Source organism: Phalangium opilio, unplaced genomic scaffold (genome assembly GCF_054372755.1).
Source record: "Phalangium opilio isolate 3A_F unplaced genomic scaffold, DU_Popi_V2 ptg000113l_1, whole genome shotgun sequence".
Lineage (NCBI taxonomy): Eukaryota > Metazoa > Arthropoda > Arachnida > Opiliones > Phalangiidae > Phalangium > Phalangium opilio.
In genome coordinates, this window is record NW_028324209.1 from 5593363 (window position 1) to 5614057 (window position 20695).

At 39.9% G+C, this 20695-nt stretch overlaps 1 protein-coding gene across 7 annotated transcripts in view; it reads right to left on the reverse strand.

Annotated features, from left to right (window-relative positions):
* LOC149623538 (uncharacterized) overlaps positions 1-20695 on the reverse strand; it is a 112251-nt gene that overhangs the window by 10082 nt on the left and 81474 nt on the right. For 6 of the 7 annotated variants that reach the window (XM_089852539.1, XM_089852541.1, XM_089852542.1 and 3 more), the window contains 2 exons: positions 1789-1908; positions 710-873 (listed from right to left, as the gene is read on the reverse strand). In XM_089852539.1, coding sequence (XP_089708665.1) covers positions 710-873; positions 1789-1908 — 284 coding nt within the window. Of the gene's footprint in view, positions 1-709; positions 874-1788; positions 1909-6958; positions 7186-20695 lie in introns of those variants that run through there. The other variant, XM_089852544.1, reaches the window with a different exon arrangement.

A 20695-nucleotide genomic window follows, 5' to 3' on the forward strand; every position in this document is an offset into this window, starting at 1 on the left:
ATTAAACCTGCCAACGAACTAACCGAGTAATGCGGAAAAAAAACCTTTTTCCTTTTTTCCTGGTTTGACTCTCCAGGGACGGATAATGAATGATAAAATTATTTGTTGCCTGGCAACCCTCGCGTGCTTTTGGCGGTCGTATTAACGTCACGTGACAACATGGCTTACGCGGAAAAGAAATGATGAATATCAAAGAGATTGGGTTCTAAAGCTCATTTGGATTGGCTATAGTTGTTTTTATAGAGTGTTTGTTCTTTAAATTTTGAAGGGAAGAGAAAACAGCGTAGGTTTCTCTGTCCGAATAACGTATCAACACGCGAACTAAAAATTGAGTTGCTCAGCAAATAATCACCGTGCCATAAGTAACAAATGTACTAATTATTCACAGTTTTACAGACGTTTCTAATGAAATACATTCCCTCGAGATACATTTCTTCAGTTACGAAACTCTGCTAAAACCGAGTGAAACTAATAAATCAAGAACAAGTTAGAAATCATGTAGCATGATTTTTTACTATTCTCCATCGAGTCCATCCACTAGTTGCGGTACAATAGTGAGAATGTAATTATCTCAGAAAATGGAGGGACTTTCAAAAGGATTAACAATAACTCAGGCCATACGCGTAATTTCGCTTTATGATAACGACACCAGCGAGGGCTTATAAACTAATTAATGAAAGATTTTTAAAAAAGAAAGAAAAATCCTTACCTTCGGTGACAAATCGAACTATGACGGGTTTCTCGCTACCAGCGACGAAACCAAAGCCCATTTGGGGGTCCCGAAGGAGTTCCACGTCCCTCGGTTCTGGCGGGGGTTCGTCCGAGGAATCCTTCGTGCGAGGGTCTTCGTAGGTCGAAGTTTTGTTCACGTGACTGACACAAAAGAAAAACGTAACACGGTAAATTTAGTGCTAAAAGTTATATTCCGTGTTCGATAGAAAAGACACAATTTTTGCCTCTATACTTTTAAAACTTTATTTGTCTAAAATTAAAATATCGAGAATGGATGACTTGTAAACCGTATAGTGTATCCCCGAGGGAGTTGGGGGAATTCTATATGGCGGAACAACGATTCATTATTCGCAAAGTAATCCGAGACAATATTCCAAAACGCAAATAAACGAGTGAGTATGTAAGACTTAAAGGCCCGTTCGCGCGGGTATTGGGTATAGAGATTTTTCTAATCCCCGAGACACGAATCTCTATCCCGAACTTAAAAGCCGTCTGAACTCGACCGTTTTGTCGACCAAGAGGAGGGCATTAAACGAAAAGCCATCATTACGTGGGGAGGCGGATATAAACAAACCTGTAGACGCGTCATTTACAAACACGGGTAATTAGAGCACGCCGCCGTTCCCAAAAGCGAGGGATTGAAAGTTTCGAAACAACGACTGGAGCAGTCAAAGGCTTAGAGACAGCGCCAAGACTTTGGTGACGGTGGTAGAGTTTAAAATAGGTCCCAGAAGCCTACCGATGGTCAATAGATAGCCGAGGGAGATGTATGCCTATAGATATATAAACAATAGAACCGTCCCGAATTTGCCTTTGCCTCACTCGTATACTAATTACAACATAGAAAACACAATGCCTCGAGCGAAGCCGGATAAGTTTGTGGAAAATTATTAATTAGAAACTGCCCTTCCCCCTCAACACGTGTATCTAATTGTCGGGCCCACTCAGTTCCCGGTTTCTGCATTTGAAAGTGGACCAAAAATGTTTGTTCCGGGAACGTAAGCGTTATGATAAAAACAATATACAAAGTTATATTGTATGCCATCTGGGACTTACTTGATGTAATAGGTCTTGCCTTCCTTGTCTCGCGCCATTTCCCAACCGTATGGGAGTCTGGTACCACCAGGGTTCCAAGATTCGACGGGCGGAAGCCATGACGACGTTTTCGTATCGTGGCTAAGCAAAAGAGAAAAAGAATAACTTGTTAGAGAAGAAGATGGATCACTTGACTCTCGCCTTTCCCTCCAAAAATGTTTAAACAGTAAATTTTTGTTGGTTAGGTTTGCAAATGATTACATACGCCTAATTTTACAAATATACATGTGTTCGGCGAGGCGTGAAACTCTTGAGTTGCGTTAATGATATCAAAAGTCCAATGTATCTCTTGGTTGAGTTCATGACCCTTATAAGACTCAATGATATCCACGTTCGGTTCGCAACCAAAACTACATTACCGTTCAGTTTACAACCAACCCAAACTACCTTAACGTTTAGTCCAAAAACCCAAACTACCTTAACGTTTAGTCCAAAAACCCAAACTACCTTAACGTTTAGTCCAAAAACCCAAACTACCTTAACGTTTAGTCCAAAAACCCAAACTACCTTACTGTTCAGTTTTCAACTTGAATTAAACTGAAGACACCAATAATACCAGCAACGAATGTATACCACCCCTTTAAGATCTCAAAAACCTATAAAAATATTGGGCGAGACATCACCAGCGCTCTAATACAAATATATAAGCCCAATCTAAACCGAGACGCACTCTCATATTCCAAAAGGAGTCCCTTCCCTTTCACTCCGATATATCTACGAACAAGGTAAGCCCGAACCTGAATCGAGATTATCGGTAGGACTAGAAAAAACGGTACCGAGGAATAAAGGAAGACGAAAAACGAATGCCGATCAATATCGACGGTAATAAATCAGACGCAAAGCCCGCAGAAGGCTTTGAAGGAGAATTAGAATTTATAAATAATCCCGGTAGGACTGGCAGCGGCAAAGAGAAGTTTGCCCATACACGAACCAACACGCAAAATCTATTTATCTTCCACTTGGAGCAATGAAAGAAGAAAACTAAGAAAGAAAAACAAGATATACATACTATTAAATCGCTATAACTTGTTCCTACAGCCGGCAAGCGACCGATAACGCGTCCCGTTCGAAAGATAGCGCGCGCTCAAGAAGATTATTCCAACATACCCAAAAGCCCGATATAGTAAAGGGAAAGAGTACTTAAAGCGAAAGCAGTTCATCACACGCGTCTATAGTTTGTTGTTGATGGAACGGTTTTTCAGGGTAAAATTTAGGCCTAGAAAACCAAAGAGCGCGTTTTCACTACTGACTTGAACCCTAAAAAGTTCAACTTGTTCAGTAAAAACTTCAGACCAGCGTGTAGTGTCCTGTTAAGATTTAACTAGTCTTTGGTTAAAAGAAGGGCACAAAAAGGCAGGCCGCGAAGAATCTTTACTTCGGTAGATTCAACCTCCCCTTTTCTGCATATAGAACATCCTTCGACTCTCCTTTAAGCCAAAAATGGCATATTGAACGAGTCTCATCCCTCAAAGTGACGAGGGGATTACCCCAAAAAAATGCCCTAACCACGTCTCTGAATGTGTGGGTGGAAACATGGTTGCGCTAGGATGCCCCGTAGTACACTGAAAGGGGTATAAACCCTGAGTTACAAACCTCGAGCTGCTCTGGAATCCATAGCCCGCGCAAATTCATTTCTTTTTTGTGTGTGTGTGTGTGTGTGTGTGTGTGTGTGAAATGTATTTTAGGCCTGGCTATACTTGTGAAACTTATTGAATAATAACGGATATAAGGATTTTGCGTGATGAAAGACGTTGATATTTTCCATAAAATTTGCCTGAAATACCGACTGCATAAATTACCCTTGGGTTTTACGTTTGCGATGGTGGCATGAACTCTCGTAAAAATATTTAAGTCTTATATAAGATACAATATTTGCGGGTAAAGTACAGTCGTTGGAGAGAAAGAAATTGCCCTTTTTTATGTACCTTTTTATGTAATAGTAAATGTCATGGTTGAATGGCTATATTGCTTTTATCTATAATTTATATTATTTTTATATTGTATCTGGTTCTCGTTTCCTTTCGAAGCTTCTGTCTTGCACTTGGGGTCTGTAGACCAAAACTATTCTACTTATGGTGGACGCTTAAGAAAGAATTGAATAAACGTCTCTCAGGAGAAAAATATTTGAGTGAAATAGTAAATTAAATGGCCAATTCACTATTCATAATTCAAAATCACTCTCCAGGAAAATAAAATTACAAACATTTTCACAGTGTATATAAATAGCGCATACCTGCTGATGTCCTCCATTTATTTCGGGGGAAATTTCTGTCTGTACCATTTACTAAATAGGTTCTTATATTTTGGGTCCTTCAGGATCAGGGGTCTCCTTTAGATCAAAGAATTGAAACAAGGATGGAGAGAGGGAGGAGGGGGTCTATGATCGAATGATGCATGAAGGGGTGGGAGGGCATTTCCTAATGACTTCGATCATGCGCAAAAGCTATTGGATAAAAGAATGAGGAAGGGGGAGGGAGCCAAATCGAAGAGAACCGGGGCGATTACGATTTTTTTCTCCCGGTGTGTTTTTTTTTTTTACTTGCTTCCTCTCAATCCATTTTTTTTTCCTTCTATTTCTAATCAATTTGCAAGCGATGACAAATGACACTTTCAATTTCCATTAAGAGCCGCTGGTCTGTACCAAATTATCTTGAATCGCGGGGAATTTCGCCTGATGGAGGAGGAGGACACAGTTTAATACGAAAATTAACTCGACCGTTCATTACTTCTCATTTCGTGTTAACAAGAGTGGAACAATTAGGCCTATTTTACTAAATGGTCCGGGACATCAGGTCTATTGATTAATTCCGTCCTCAATCTACGCACTCAAAGGGTTGAGAAAAGGTTCATTCACGCGACTATCGCTATTGAAAATACCGAATCTCAACAAATAAAAGTGTATAGGAACTATTTAAAGACTCGGAAATAAATAGCTTTATTTAAAACGGTTCTTATTTTGTTTCAAAATGGGTGCCAGGTTCAAACTATTCTCTTCGTTGGAGTTTACTATGCTAAAGAGGAAGTTCCCATGCAGGTAATAACACGGAGGCCATGGCCACCTTCATTTGAATATTTAGGAAATAAAAGCGGGAAGCTGGCCGGAGTTTTCCTAAAATGGCGCCCCGAAAGATCGCTTCCCATTCAGGCGCGTTGCGAAGATTTAAGGCGTTTTGAATGAGGCATCAAATGGCTCCACGCATTACTACCCCGTTTCAGGACGCTATAGAAGTTCGTAGTTAGAACTCTGGCCATTTTGACTTATGGCGCACCTTTTTATCGGAAGGGCAAGGAACCGATCATTTTTCTAAGTTACTTTTCTTAAAAGAGATATAAGGATGAGAGATAAAGGGGAAAAGAATCCTTGAATCTTTACCCTGAACATTCTAAATTTCTAATTAATCCTGTGTGTTGTGTACGAGCCCTGGATCTCTGAAGCTTCACAAAACACACCACAATCCAGGACCGTTGTCTAACAAATGCCTCAAAGAGAGGAATTTCGAGTCTGTTAGTGTCAGTAAAACATAACGCGTTTTCACTCTCGTTTTTTCACAGCTAGGCTTCAAACCAAATTTATATATAAACATTTTTCTTCTATATTCTTAGATTCTTTCTTTATTACGGGAACAAAAATAGAAAAAGAAACTAGGAACAAGGACCGATTTTCGCTTTTTTTCCCGCCAACAAACCCCAAAAAATATTATACATCCATCTATTTTGCCGCCAAAAAAACAGGCGCACGAGGAAAATAACAGAAACAAAAATAAACACGAACAGCAAGCAGCAACCGAGGCTTAGGTAAAGAGAAAATGAACAAGCCACGGATGAAGAAAGGCCGTGTATACTACCAGACGAGTGGAGAAACGAAGGAATAGTTGTAAAGAAAGAAAAGGTAATGGGGCTTGCATCGTAAGAGGAGGTAATGGTACAAATAACACTTGGGAAAAAAGTTTTACAATTCCTGGAATGTGGAATATATGTCAGATGAATGGATAAACATCCAACCATGCAAATATTTTCTTGTTATAAGAACTATCAGAAGGTTTTCAAGTGGTTCAAGAATTTAGGAATATGTGGGTAGAGTGGACAGCTATCGTAAATACTCTATGGAGGTATTTATTTCACAGATTCACTTCGTTAGGTCCTTCCGTCGTCTAAGATTAAAGTTTGTTGTTGAAAACAGAGTTAAATTGGCAGAGATAGAGATAGAGATAAACTTCGTGGTTAAATTACTTCTGCGAAAAATGTTACAATTCTGACAAGCTGAGGTTAAAAAAGATTTCGCTAATCTGTCAGTGAGTAATTTCGGGCTAGAACAAAGCGAGAAGTGCAAATACTGGCAACAAATAGGGCTGAATTCGTTGATTTTTGTGACGGAATGATTGATCGATTGATTGTCAAGTCAGATTAAATTATACTCGGCTATACGCGCATGCCCATAAATTAATACAATACCGGTCGTCGGGTGTCACTTACAGAGACATCGTCGCGATGTCCAGATGCTCACGACTAATAACACGCTAATAACTCTCTACAAATATGAATGGCAAGTTAATTCCGCTCTCTGAGAGAGTTATTCAACATTCAAAGACTTAAAACATGCTGCAAATACCAGTAGCTGATGTCTGATGGAGGGAGTAAAATACCCGGATACATCCAATATGTTTCAAAACGGAAGTTACAAAAATAGCGCGGCAGAAGTACAGCTCTAGACCCCACAAATTGACTCTTAAAATAAAATATGGTAACACCATTGACTGCCGCGCGCACCGTATAACGTTTTCTAAATCTTTAAGTATATACTTAATCTTATAACATCTTCACAGACTAAACAATTTTAACGAAACTAATGTAAACCCAAACAAAAGTGTTCAGATTAGATGTGGAGACAAATGCACCAAGAACTGCATCGATTGACACCAAAACTGAACCACCATTTGGACCAAACCTACGGTATCATTAAGTCAAGAAAATTATTCTCCGATAATTAAGTCGAGACTTGGAAACTAAAACATGTCTCGAGTCTATAAATCCCGTCCCAAATTCAATTAAATCCCAAAGGATATTTTACTAAATCGGCAAACGTTCTTCGAATTTCCAATCGGTAAACGTAACAGACATAACGATTCCGTACCTGATGGTGGCCTTGCGTCTGTAACTATGCCTCCTGGGTAAACTTGGCAAGCAAGAGGTCCTACCGGGGCCCATAACGATACCAACATCAAAAGAGCCGCGCACACTAGAAACTTAAATCCGTATACAGCTGAACTATCACGAAAGATGCTAAAGATTAAAGTTCACTGGATCTAAAGCACGTAAACTGAAAATTTTGGGAAATCCAAATTTCGAAAATGGCACGAAGCTGGATGGAGCGAGGTTCGGACCTGCCGTCGGAACAGTCCGAAATCGTGTCCCGTTAGCTGATGTTTAACGAGGAGCTTTATCAACTCTTTAGGCACACTAGAAATATCCCTATTTTAGATACTGAACATTACATCACGTGTTAAAAAGGACGCAAAAAGGGTGGTGTGCTGGACAAAAAAAACGCGCTTCTGGTTCTTCTATTAAGGCGCTAATTTCGCGAGCTCTTCCTTCCTCGCGCTTGAAATATTTATGAGGAGTCAAAGTGGATTTTTGCACCCCTCCTAAGCTCGTGAAAGCCAGAACGGGCAGGATGGGAAGAAACGCAAGGAGTGACGGAGGAACTTATTCAAGAACATCTTGAAGCCCTTTTCATGGGCTGCGGCGATGCTTTGCTTACAACGGGGCAGCAAACTAAAACTTTACAGTATACAGGCTGTTCGGTTCTCGCCCACATGGGGCTGGCTGCCGGGATATATATACAGGCTGGCATTGGGAGAGAAAGTAAATTTCGGGGCTAGGAGCAATGAAGATCTCATGGAGGGTTAGAAACGAATAGATATGACGTTTCTGTTCCGCAAGAATTTTGTCGTGACCTCAAATTTTAAATGTGATCAAATTATTACCATTTACCATCTCAAATGCAAGATCTTAAAACAGAATCTACCTAATATCTCGATATCTCATATAAACTGAAACTGAGCCATTCGATAAATGATCTGAAACTAGAAATGTCCCGCATAATTTCCCTTAATAAAAATAGGAGGTTAAAATTAAAATAAGAAGAAGTAAGATGGAACGTTATCCGTATAAACAACTTGTCGAAATAACTCAATTAATAAGTCTTAAATACGACTCCCAGTGCCGGAAGAGAAGTTAAGCCTCCTCACTTTTAGAAGAGAAACTAAGAAAACTCTAGAGATTCAAGGATGAAAGTCTCATCCGAGCCTCTCTTTAGCCCCCCCCCCCTCATCTCTCTCTACTCGGGAAACTTTATTTTTGGCAATACAACTCTCGGGGAGGTACACAGCGGAACGGAGAGCTAAATTTGACCTTATTGCCTAAACACGGGGAGTTCATCTACTTTCAATTTGACGCTAGGCTGTCTCTACTTCCTAACCCCTATGGTATACTCTATCTCAAGTGCCGAAAAATTTGTTCCTCTTTCGTTTCTCAATCCTTTCCAGAAATTAAAATATGTAAAAGCGTATAAACACAGAACAGGATTTAAATATTGAAGCCTCTTGTATGTATATTTTTTGGTTTCGAGAGATACAGGGCCTATGTTGAAAAGACGAATTGAATTTTAAAAGGAGCATGGGCCTCACGTGGTAGAACGTTCAGATTGGTTGTTGCCGGAGCTGGAGGAAGATATAGAAGAGGAAAAGTAACAAAGTTTGATTGAAACGAGAAGGAAGAGATAAGGCAGTAATAAATAGGTTGTTGAGGAACGTTACGAATGTTACTTTCCGAGATCATTTATTTTAGGCGATATATAAACGCGGCGTACGCGTCTAGGTGACTTGAACTGACGGTTTTTGAAGGTTGATGTCAGGGGTGGGATGTTTTAATTATGACAGAAAGGTTAAAAGATGATAAGGTTCATCGAGGCTCATAAACCAGTGCATTTGGATAGGGTTTTCAACTACTACACTCGCGGAGAATTCAGTAACGTTAACCATATCCCGGCAACTATACTCCCTGTCCCTGTTGGCATCCTTGTTCCACTGGACTTATAAAATCTCCGGGACAGAAAATAAATGTCGAGTACCAAGCAAAATCATCGGGAACCAAGTCTTGCACCATTGTATTAAATGTACCGTTCCACAATGAAAACGTTAATATCTAGCAGTGTACCAGCAGGTTCAGAATTTCGTATTGTAATCCTTGTACACTATATACTGTCTATATAGCGTATCTCTGTGTACTTCGAGCGTAGCCCAAGGGAAAAATTCCAGCAAATCCTTACCTCCAGAGGATAAGAACTTCAAAGGAGTAGAAACGAAGAGAAAAAAAAGGGTTTAAAACTAGGATGATGTATTGTCTGGTGCTTTGGGAGCTCCCCTCTAAACTCCTTGAGTCGAGATAGAACCCTTTCACTCGTATGTACTTCTATCGGAAACAGCCTTTACATATAGGCCGTATAAATCAGAATAGGGCCGTTACACGAAATAAAACACGGAAGATAGAGGACCCAACTCTATCCTGCATCGCGTCTCATTTTCATTTTACATTGAACTGAAGGCTACCAGAAAGAAATTTGTAAAATATTTCAAGAGATAGATTTTTTTCTTCACGTTGAACTCTCGGTCTGAAACGGAATATACATAAAAAGACGTAGCTTGGAAGAAAGAACTTAAGGAGATTATCAGTAAATCTCTGTGAAGCCCTAGTTCACCTTAGCCCTTTCTCTCAGTTTAAACTTGGGTGGCAGTGCTGTGAGTTAGGGAAGTTAATCAAGTACTGATTCTTTCTCTGCAATCTCTCGACTCATGACCTATGGTAAAAACTATGTGTACATCTTGGTTGGTGATCAGAGGGTTAAGACAACAACATGATGGGTGCAAGGTCAAGAGGATCGCAAAATATACGCGTTTTTTAATAGTCCATTTCGATGTAACTACGAGGGAAAGGCCCGGGGGTATAACTTTGGCTTCGACCATACTTTTTTGGCGTCTGCTCCGTAGTCTTTTTGATTCATGAGAGTGCGCAGAGACGGAAGGCAATGTACGTACTGAAGGCTACCTACCCCTTTTTTACATCGAAAAGGTCGATTACACGATGCACGATACACTGCAATTAATTGCCTCCAAGGTAAGCGGTGAAAAAAAAAGGAACCCTTTCCAAAATCTGCATAGTCGAGGAGTATTTTTGATACGCACCTGCATCAGAATAAAGTACATAGACCGAAGAGGGTGGAAAAAAATATTCCATAACATAATACGAAATCAATATTTTTCTTCTATCGCTGTTAAAAACTAACGCGTCTTGGCACTGCGACTACGATTATTGTGTGACGTAAAGGATTCTGGGTTTGGGGGACAAGGGACATCGTCATCTTATATCTTCCAAGCTCGTGGCCATCTAACGGAGCGGGAAGAATTGCGGGTCACTATCGATATAACCAAAAGACCAATGAAGCGAACTTTTCGACTGTACGGACCATTGTTTTGGGACGAGGGGATGGAGGGGTACGTATATGAATAGCGTAAGCTTGAAAAATTTAAACTGACCTTAAATAATTCAGTTGCTATTATGTGGGTCGGAAACTATTTGCAACAGTTTTAACATCGTTGGGAGAACCGTTTCAGACTCCCTAACAATTTTTCCCCAACCCAACTTTCTTAGGACAAAGTTATCAATGTTATATTAAAATATTTTCACGATTCACAACTCTTAAGGCTGTTTAAAACATTTATCGTAAAGTATGATTCAACGCGTTAAAACAAAACTTCATCGAACTAAAATCTAAATCATCTTACGCTACCCCAACCCTGAAGTTGAGTAGAAACATAAGCTGTATGAGACGGTGGAAGTGGGTGTATAGCGAAGTCACCGAAAAATATAAAGGAAAAGGAAGCTTTATTTCAGTAAGATCAATTTGACAAAGAGTCCGGGAAATGGCCAGAATGAGAAAGAATTCCAATGCCGCGCTGCAGTCTCTCCAATTCCCATTTAAAGACCAGCCAACTCGCGCTCGCTTGCCCCCCTTTACCCTCAAAAGGAGCCCAAAAATTGGATAAAAAAGTATTTTTCTCCGATTGTCAGAAGTAGATAAGGCCAACGTTATCATTAAGTCAATTACGAAAAGAGTATAGCGTTCACATCAGACTTAAATGAAAGAACTTTGGTTTCATCTACCTCTGTGTACGTTTCTCTACCCTTTATTTGGGAACTGGAAAGCCTTAAAGCCAGCATCGGCCAGCTTCTTTGGAGCTAGCTCCTAAGCTCCCACACTCGTATGGTCATTGAAGGGTCAATAATGAAAGCGGCCGACTGAATCGGCTTCCGAACGACCTTAGAGACTGCCCCACGGTCATCTCCTAACGGGGTCTGACTGAGTAGCTTTATGGAAGACAGAAACCCTCTCTTTTTTACCAGGATGAACATCTTTTGTCCCAGGGCATTAGTTATACGAAACAAGATGTCTCCGTTCTGGTATACGCTAGTGGACATTGTCCAACAAAAGCAGGATGTTATTAAATCAGATGCCTTACAATTTAATACTACCCCTTCTGTTATAGGTCGGTGATCTGGCTTACGCTTCTTTTTCTTTTCTAGTTAATTTTTAAAGCTTATTTTCGCAATACAAATGGGAAATCAACCAGCATATCCCAACGTCAATAGATTTCAACAAACAAATATAGTTCGTTATTCTTGGCATTAATAAAGCAATTCTCGAAAAAACTAATTAACTCAACTTGACGCTAAGTCTCGAGACTTTTCTTTAAAATTTATGACAATAATTGGTGGATGCTCTAATCCAACTTTAATGAAGTGAAATTCCCACAACAACACAGATCCCAACACTTCATTTAAAAACAAAAAGACCCATTAATTTTCTAAATTTAGCAACTGTTGTATAAGGCGAAATGGAAAGCGGAACCCATCCCCTCTAAAAGATTTACACGAAGAAGGCCGGAAGTGGGCTAATACCGCTTAGCCGTGACACGTGGCACGTGTTCCGCCCGCGTTACGACCTTTAACCCTGGATTGCGTTTAACCGTTCGCGCGCACCATTTCATTCGTAAAACGCTGGTGCACCCGGCGTACTCCCAAGCCTGAACTTTTCCCTCCCAAAAGCTGCAGATGTCACTGACTTCCGCCCAGCTTCTTCCATAGAGATGGGTGAAGATGAGAAGAGCTCGCGCATGCAAGAATTGTCAAGGGAGACATTTGAAGAAGCAAAAAGAAAAGAAAAAAAGATATGACGACCATTTGGACCAAGTTGCGTATAAGCAGAAAAAAACTGGAGTTTTGCGTCATCGGGTTTTAATAATAATTGGAAACACGTGCCCGCGTTTCAATTTCAATATTTCTTTGGGAAAGAAAAACATTAGAACTCCCGCCAAACCGACGCGAGATTAAGGTCACGAATATAAATGGGACAGATCTGACACGTGACTGAGTTCAATTCCAACGGCCCTATGTTTTCCAAGTTTTTGGTATCGCTGGAAAGGTAAAGACTGAGTATAAGGCTATTCCTGTATCTCTTATAAATGCAGAGTTCTGACTCTTCAAAATGGTGGGGTCAAAAGGATGTCCACAGATTGGGGGGGGGGCGCCTCTTGGTACCACTTCTTGCTTTTCCGGACTCGTGATCCGCGAAAAACTTACAATTACCACAAATTTCGACGCAACAAAAATGCATGAAAACCGCCAACGTAGCCTCGAGTCTCAAAGAAAAATTGCACCCACTACGATCGCAAATGTGGTGTTAAGAGGCGATAACAAACCGCGCTCAACGTCACCGCACACTAGAATAACAGTTTAGTACGAGTTACTCGAAGCATTCTTAAGTGGACTACAGACACTGTCATCGAATATACAAAAAGAAACCGTCGAATCGGATTACGAAAAGGACTTGCAGAAACCAGAATAAGAATAGAAGTAAGGGGACACATTCTGTTGGCAAATCATAGATTAAGCTAAAGTTATCATAATATAACTGTAGTTGAAAGTTAGTATATGCTTATCTCTGTGCATTTATTACGTTTTTGGCAAGGTACCTTTTGAGGATAGAGATAGACATTTTACAATTTCTTTCTTAATCAACTTTTTGGATATGTAGTGTAACGATTCATATAAAGCGAGGGAGATTTATTCTGGGACCCGGACGGGAGTCTAGGACTCTGGATGGGGAGAAAAACTCGCCAAGTCGTCCATTTTTCCGCTGTTTCTTTTCCTTGGGCTGCACTATTATTGCATCCTCACAGCGCGTCGCGATCAGCCACCGAAGGCGGAATTCATAATCTTATCAAGCGAGTAACAACGCGACCCACTCTATCCCAAAAAATTTCTCTTTCCTACAGATAACCCCCCTGGAGCCTATCCAGCCAATGAATCGTAAAAGGAAACAGGATCAAAAGCCAAAATCCATATACACCCCCATACAAGCAAGAACATATCCTCTAGACCTTGATCCAATGGGTGTAACAAGCTAGCTGGGTTAAAGGGGTTGTTGGATGATAGTTGTACTTTGTTGCCCGGGACAACTGTCTTCGTTAAGTGGATGGAAAGACTCCGCCAGAGTCAAATTTATCACGTTCAGACCACATTTACCATTGCTTGATGCTTGGTTCAAATGATATCCCTCATTTTTTGCGAAATTTCTTTAATTCCTGACACTTTCCCTCGCCTTGCAAAACCCCCGTATCCCTCACATACCCATGTTCTATAGGAACCCTGTGTAACTGGTACAACCGAGAACAACTGCAATACTTCTCACCACAACCCAAAAACATCCTAAAGGTAAGAGGGACTTGAAACGATGTCTCACACTGGGCACAAAAATAATAATATCAGAAAAAGCATCCCGAATATAGCTTAGAGGGACCTTGAAGCAGAGTGGGATCACTGGGATGGAGTCGTGCCACCATCTACGGCAACAAAGTCCAACGAGCCTCCTCAGCATTTCGGTAGGGTCGTACCGGTGCAAAGACTTCGAAGATGTTCCCTTTGTCTTAAATAACAAGCTAGTTTTCATACAAATACAATGGCGCTACGCGGCAGCACTTAACAAGCGAAAGGCACACTGGTAGACTCATTGCCGCAGATCGAGCGCCCATCACCATTTCGACTCCATATCACCTCTTTCCCTCCTGGAAGGACGCGCGACCAGAAATTTCGCATAGGACAGAGGATAAGAGAGAAGATTGGAAGGAAGAGTGAGAGAAAGAGGGTGGAAGCTGTATTAACGGAGGGAATCGTGGGAAGCTTTTTATCCAGAGAAGCGGAAAAACGGCTAGCAGATAAGGCGCGCGCGCGGCAGGAGCCACCCGGCAATTTCTCGGGGTGGATTCCTTCTCTTCCCAATCAATTTAGCCTGGCCAGAGCGAGCCGAGGGGTCAAAATAACCAAATTATACACGCCGTCACGCCAAAAGAAACCATACATCCTCCCACTACTGCCTTCTCCGATTTCCAAGCGTGTGGCGGGAGGATGAGAGATCTGTGGACGCTATACGTTACAATTTCCCCGATGGAGAAAAAATGTTTGACGTATATACTACAGAATTTCTGGACACAAATCCTATTACCACCAGATAGTGAATTAGAATTCATGGACATGGATATAGTTAATTCTCATGTATATAGCTTTATAAACGATGTCACCCTCGCTTTAACGATAAAAATAATAATTTTTTACGAAAACATTTTCCAGCAGGAACTTCACGAAGACAGTCTTTTAATTTTTCCCCGTAGACTCTTTTTCGCAATTTGTTCTCGGATATTTGACATTTCCACCTTGTGTCGTTGGTATATGACTTGACTTTCACGTGTCCCAAGTGCCTCGTACGTATACGGTACGACCCGGTGTCATTCCTTACGTAACACGCGTTGAAAAGGGAGTCTTATCGCTACCCCCGGGCCACGCGATGTCCTACCCACCCCGCGGCTCTTCCGGAAAAGCGTTTTCTAAATACTAGGGTATGGTTTGAGATCCCTACGTAGCGTCTAGACGTCCAAGTACACAATACACCCATACAGAGGCATACAAAACACTCCAGCGTCGTTCCTGATAAAACTTGGGAAGGACTTGGTCTCGAAAGCCTACGAGACGAGCGGACATTCTTAGCTTAACAAACGAGCTCGGACCGCCATTCAGAGTCTACGCTTGACTTTTCCTTTTAGTAAAACTCGAGTCTTGACTTTGTCAGTCGGAGTTCCGTAAAACTAACCCGAAGTTATCACGCCCACTTTATGCTCAGGCTCGCGTCAAAATGACGCTATTCGTTAATACGGAATCTTTGAGTTTATCTACTTCGGCAATGGCTATTTCCTTCGGGTTATGAGGAGGGTTTGGAATCTTCCCCGTCTTCCGACGTAGTTCAAGAGCATTTATTTGCACAAGGAGAAGTCGTGGCTTTCCTTAGGAATTATTGTTTTAGTCTTTTTATGGAGCAGAGCTAGGTACGTTACGTTTTATTTGGTTTGCAGCTCTATGGGAGCTGGCCTGGCTTGTTTAAATCGAAGTTGGGGTTAAAGACCAGGCAAATCATTTCCGGAAATTATCCTCTCAATATCCATAGAATTGTGGGATTTTTCCAATTTTCAAATAAGCCTTGGTCCAGTTTTTTGATAATGTAGATACAGTTAAGGCTCGAGCTCAGGCAACAGCTATAAATTAAAATTCTACATTCCGCCAAAAAAGAAAAAAAATCAATAAATTGTATGATTTTTCCTTACTGAACTGTATAAAAACAAATTAAAATAAAAAATTTTCGTTTAAAAAACAAAGATGTGTTTGAGCACTTCATTTCGCCATAGTCTTGACCTAACGCTCGCTACGCACGATCTGATTGGATGAAATAAGCTGGTATAATATCGGGGCAAGTTAAGGAAGCGACCAAATTTAATTGGTTCCTGATCCTCATTTTTTTCCCACTCTTCTTTCAAAAAAAGTGCGAGAGCCCAGAAACTTGCTAAAATTAACCCTAAGGCTCAGCGCGTCCTTCTTGCGAAATGTTTTGGTATTCGAGACGAGTCGCGCGCTCACCTACGTTCGTGATATGTTTCGTTACAAACGATGTAATAAAGAGAAAGGCGAAGGAAAGGAAAAAACAACGCATAAACTGAACCTCTCATTGATTAACGAAGTTACGGCGAACAGATAAAAGGTAGGATGATGATGAAAAAAGAAAAGTAGAAATGTTTTTAGATTTTAATCCGGGCAAGCGAAACTTGAAGCAACAACCAAAGAACGCGGGAAACTCTAAGCCAAAAGAAGTCAATTTTGAGGCATTCCAAGAGTGCGACGTACCGAGAGAATCTCTAAAAGAGCGGAAAATGAAATGAGATGAAAAGAGAGCGCACCCGTTTCTAAGTCTATCCACATTTCGGAACCGAATAAAGTCTGAGTAATTGCTCAACTATAAATACTTCGGATTCATTCGCAGCGCGCTACCTTTCGCAACATTCGGCGACGTTTCTATGAACTACTGGAAAACAGTTTTCTTCCGGTTTTCTGTTTGAGTAGATCTGGGCCCGCCCGGGATCAATCAATCTACCTACCCATCCACATCCAAAAACGTTCAAGTTTTTTTAGTTAGTTGGGTACACTTAGACGGATAAGGTGAAAGAAAACGAATCAAATTATTTCCAAGGAAAACGTTATGGCGACGTGTCTTTCTTCTTCTTTATGTATAACCGCTTTTCAAGAAGCACTAGCCCCTTCTGCAAATGAAGCCCTGGCCGGACCAATCAGATCCGGAAATTAATATATACTCTCAGTTGGGAATTCAAACAAACTATTTCTTTTCTACGAACATGTTTCTTTTTACTTCCTGTTTTTGGTAAAACTGACGCGCTAATTGGGTCAGAAACGTTACCGTTTACATAACGGGATTTTTAGGTTTGTGTCAATACACTTTGAAAAGTCAGTATTTATTCAATGGGCTTTAAGATATTTCAGTGTCAATAAAACTTAAATTTGTATCGAGCTACATAAAGAGTAAAAAAAGCTAACATACATTGAAAGGCTTTTGAATATATTATAGGTCGTTGCTATTTCTGTCGTCCAGTGTTTAGTAACCAATAGTAACGGTTTCAGTACGTTTTACGTCATACTTGACTCAAATTTTAATCGAGGTTTAATTAAAAGCTAAGGTATCAAATAATATTGATAATCGAGATACGGTTCCTCCAACATAGAGAATTGCGTTATAATTAACAACAGGAGTGGATGAGCCGGCACCGTTGGTCCCAGCAGGAGTTTCTACATAACATTCGAAGCAGTAGCTTCAAACTCCGCCGCGTTCAGTAACAGAAAACCCAAAATTATTTTACCCTAAATCATACTCATTCACTATCCCTTTAAAATAACCCTTTATTGGTTAAAATTTGTCAGTAAGGCAAGATACGTCAGCCTTAAGAGTTCCAAAACCAAAAAGGGGTGTTGAATTGTATAGATTTTGAAATACAGGTTGATGGGTGCTGTCTTCGTTTAGAATTCATTTCATGCCGGACCAATTCGATTTTCGTTTCCCTCTCATTGTTGAAGGCGTTACACGACGGCCAATCTAAAAGGCGCCCAAACCAGCGTCCATTGAAAAGATGGGCTTATATTGTAAAGCCGAACATTACATGGATCGGAGAATAGAAGGGGGGGAAGAGATTGAAGCGGTCAGAATCATAGACATTTGAAATATTTACGAACCTCAATACAAATCCTAGATACTTCACGAAGCTTCACGCGCTTGTTAGTTTGGCCGCATTGAAGTTTTATTCAATGGCATATAATATGTTTATGTTATCTATGAAAAGTCAAGGCGAGAGAAGGTTTTGGGAGAAGGAAGCTTTCCCAGTCGCGCCCATTTCAAATTTCGATTTTTATTTTTCTCTTTTATATAAGAAAAGCCACAAAAGGCTTAAAATTATACAGAGGGAGGAAAGGGTTGAATATAAATATAACGAGTGGATAAAATTTCGAAGACATTCGCGACCAGACTATAAGATTTAAAATTAAAGGAATCCGGAAGCCGAAACTTTTAAGTGGAAAGTTGGTTTAATTATAATTATCCAATCTAATAATAAGTACCTTAATTAAGAATTTAATTTAGATCTGGGAATATTTTGTAAGGTATCTGTGATTTTGATCTAATTAAAATATTAATTAAAAATATAAATACCCACCATTTTATAGCTCGATTGTGAATAAGTTAATTAATATTACTTAAGTTATTCGCAGACAGACAGTCACGCTTATTATAATTATATAGCTCTAATTTATATCAACTTGCCATATATAGTAAAACAAATGACAATCAATTTTACATCGCGAGTTCAACCGCTAATTAGCTATTACTAATTATTAATAATTACTAGTTAATTAGCGGCGCATTTTTCGGGGTTGTGTGGTAACCTGAACTGTACAATGAAAACGAAACGATAATAATCTTATAGCGGTGGACCTATAGCAATACATTTACCTTCATTAGCGCAACACTCTTGAAACAGGAGTGTGCGCTGCACTTGCAGGAGCCTCCCAACTTTTGACAGGTAGAGCTCCCGAGTTATCGAGTATAGAATTAAATTCAAATTTGGTTAAAACAAAGGGGCTATAGGGGGCCATATCCGTTACACGCATGGCATTAACCAAAGCAAATAAATCGGAAGATATCAATTTATGTAATTTCAACAAGTTAAACAATGGATGTTATTATCATATAAGTTCATATGATATGTTCCATAAGTTTGTCACTGGTAACTGTGACCTTGTCATAAAGTAACGTAGGTGAAACGTCATACATCCTGATGAGGAGCTGTCAACAGACTAAATAGGAAAATGGACTGCAAAATCAAGTGTAGTCAATTCTCGCGTCGTTCTCGAACTAGCTACCAGTAAGCCTCAAGCAGTACAAAGTATAGGAAGCGTCATATTTATGGAACATATCTTCACAGCCCGTCATTGGACTTGGAAGAGAGAGAATTCCAAAAATGGTGATGTATTTAACTTCAAATTAATCTACTTCATACACGCATACACGCGGGCGCAAAACTTGACGTGAAACACGCGTTATTCGGCCAGGAAAATTTGTCCGTGTGGCGGCACCTAACTAAAGTCTTACGCTGATTAGTCAAATCTAATTAAGCGATCGAGTTTATCGCCTTACAAGGATCTTAATTATTATTAGTCTTTCATTAATGGTTTGGAAATCTCTATTAAAAAGGCTTCCCAGGAAAGGAAGACACAATGCAACCTTCCCTAAAGCCTTTTCATTTCCGCATCGACAAAGAATTAAGGCCCTAGTTTCCTCGAAGTAAAAAAATAAAAAAAAGAAACCGAGGCGAGTTAAGCCTTAATATGAGATGTAAGAGTTTAAGAATAGAAGCAGAAAGGTTTGGGTCAGCTAGCTAAGGGGGCGGGAGGGGGATGGCAAAATAGGGCCATAACACCCAAAATAGGAACGTATTTAAAAAAAGGGGAAAAGCGGGTTTAGGAAATGACTTTGGACCAAAGCCAAAGTTATCCACAAAAACGCTCGACAAAACATGAATCCATAAAGTTAAAGAATTTTTTTTTCCTTCTCGTTACATTATTTCCTTATTCGAAAGGTTTAACGGGCTCAGGAAGAAAAAAAGGAAAAAAGATTGGACTCTATACCTAAATAATGGTTGCCGAACCATTTTGAACCAAGACGTTTTTTATAAGTTTTTTATCTGTGGTTGGTGCAAGAACCGACAAGAATTAGGTATGTATATGATGAGGGTTATTTTTTTTTATTTCCATACCAATTTTCGTTACAGTTAAACGTTTAATTTCTAATGGACCGTAGAATAAAATTGCTTTAGGGTGAAGGGAGGTTTTTGGGAAATTTGTAATAAATAAATTTATTTAATAACTTTTAATTATATGAGGGTATAATTGAAATATCAAAACGTAAATAGATCCGTGTGACAAGTTAAGCCTATTTGTTCAGCATCGTCTGGAAAGAGTTAATACTAAAGAAATTTCAAAGATAAAATTGGGTTGTACAGTGGACTCGTGATTAAACAAAGAAGGGATATCTAATTTACTAGGGAGAAGATATAAATTCGCCACATTTCTAGCTTTATCTCCAGTCCAAACGTAGGTCCGGAGTTAATGCCCGCCTCTAAATTACAAGTATCTCATTGGTTGTTGAAAACTCACGTCAGCGCGACGCGAATGACGAAAATAACGTATTTTTTTCCGGCTGAGGAGAGGCGAAATAGCCCGGCCTCCTTTTACGTCCCCTCTTTTATTTTGAAAGGGGGACTGGGACTATGGCCCGCGAATACTTAGGCATCTTATACCTTCTCCCTAATAAACTAGATATCACTTCTTGATTAAACAAATGTTCGTTACAATAAACATAAAAATCGGGGTTAATTTAGCAATAAACAAACGAAAAGTTCTAAAACCACCAAATTTTAAACAATCTAAACGTTTTCTAATATGAATATTCTATTTTAAACTGTTCTTAACTTATTTATCCAAAACGTGGAAAGGGAGAGAGGGTAGTGAACGTAACTCCTAAGTAAAGATTTTTCAAATGCAATTAAAGGTTTATCACATTATTGAGAACAATGAAGCCGAAAGTATACTATATATACTTCCTTGAGAAAAAGGTTTAAATTTTTTCAAATTTCCTTTTTTTCTTTGCGATTTAGAAGGTAACTCCCTTGTACTTTTCAGGAGGAAATCTGGCGGCCTGAATAGGAAACGTTTGAACTAAAGGCAAAGGGAGGTCCATAATGGTCTTAAACAAAGAGGTAACACCTCCCACCTTCCTCTCCTAAAACGTACACTCTTTTAATCAAAGGCGCTT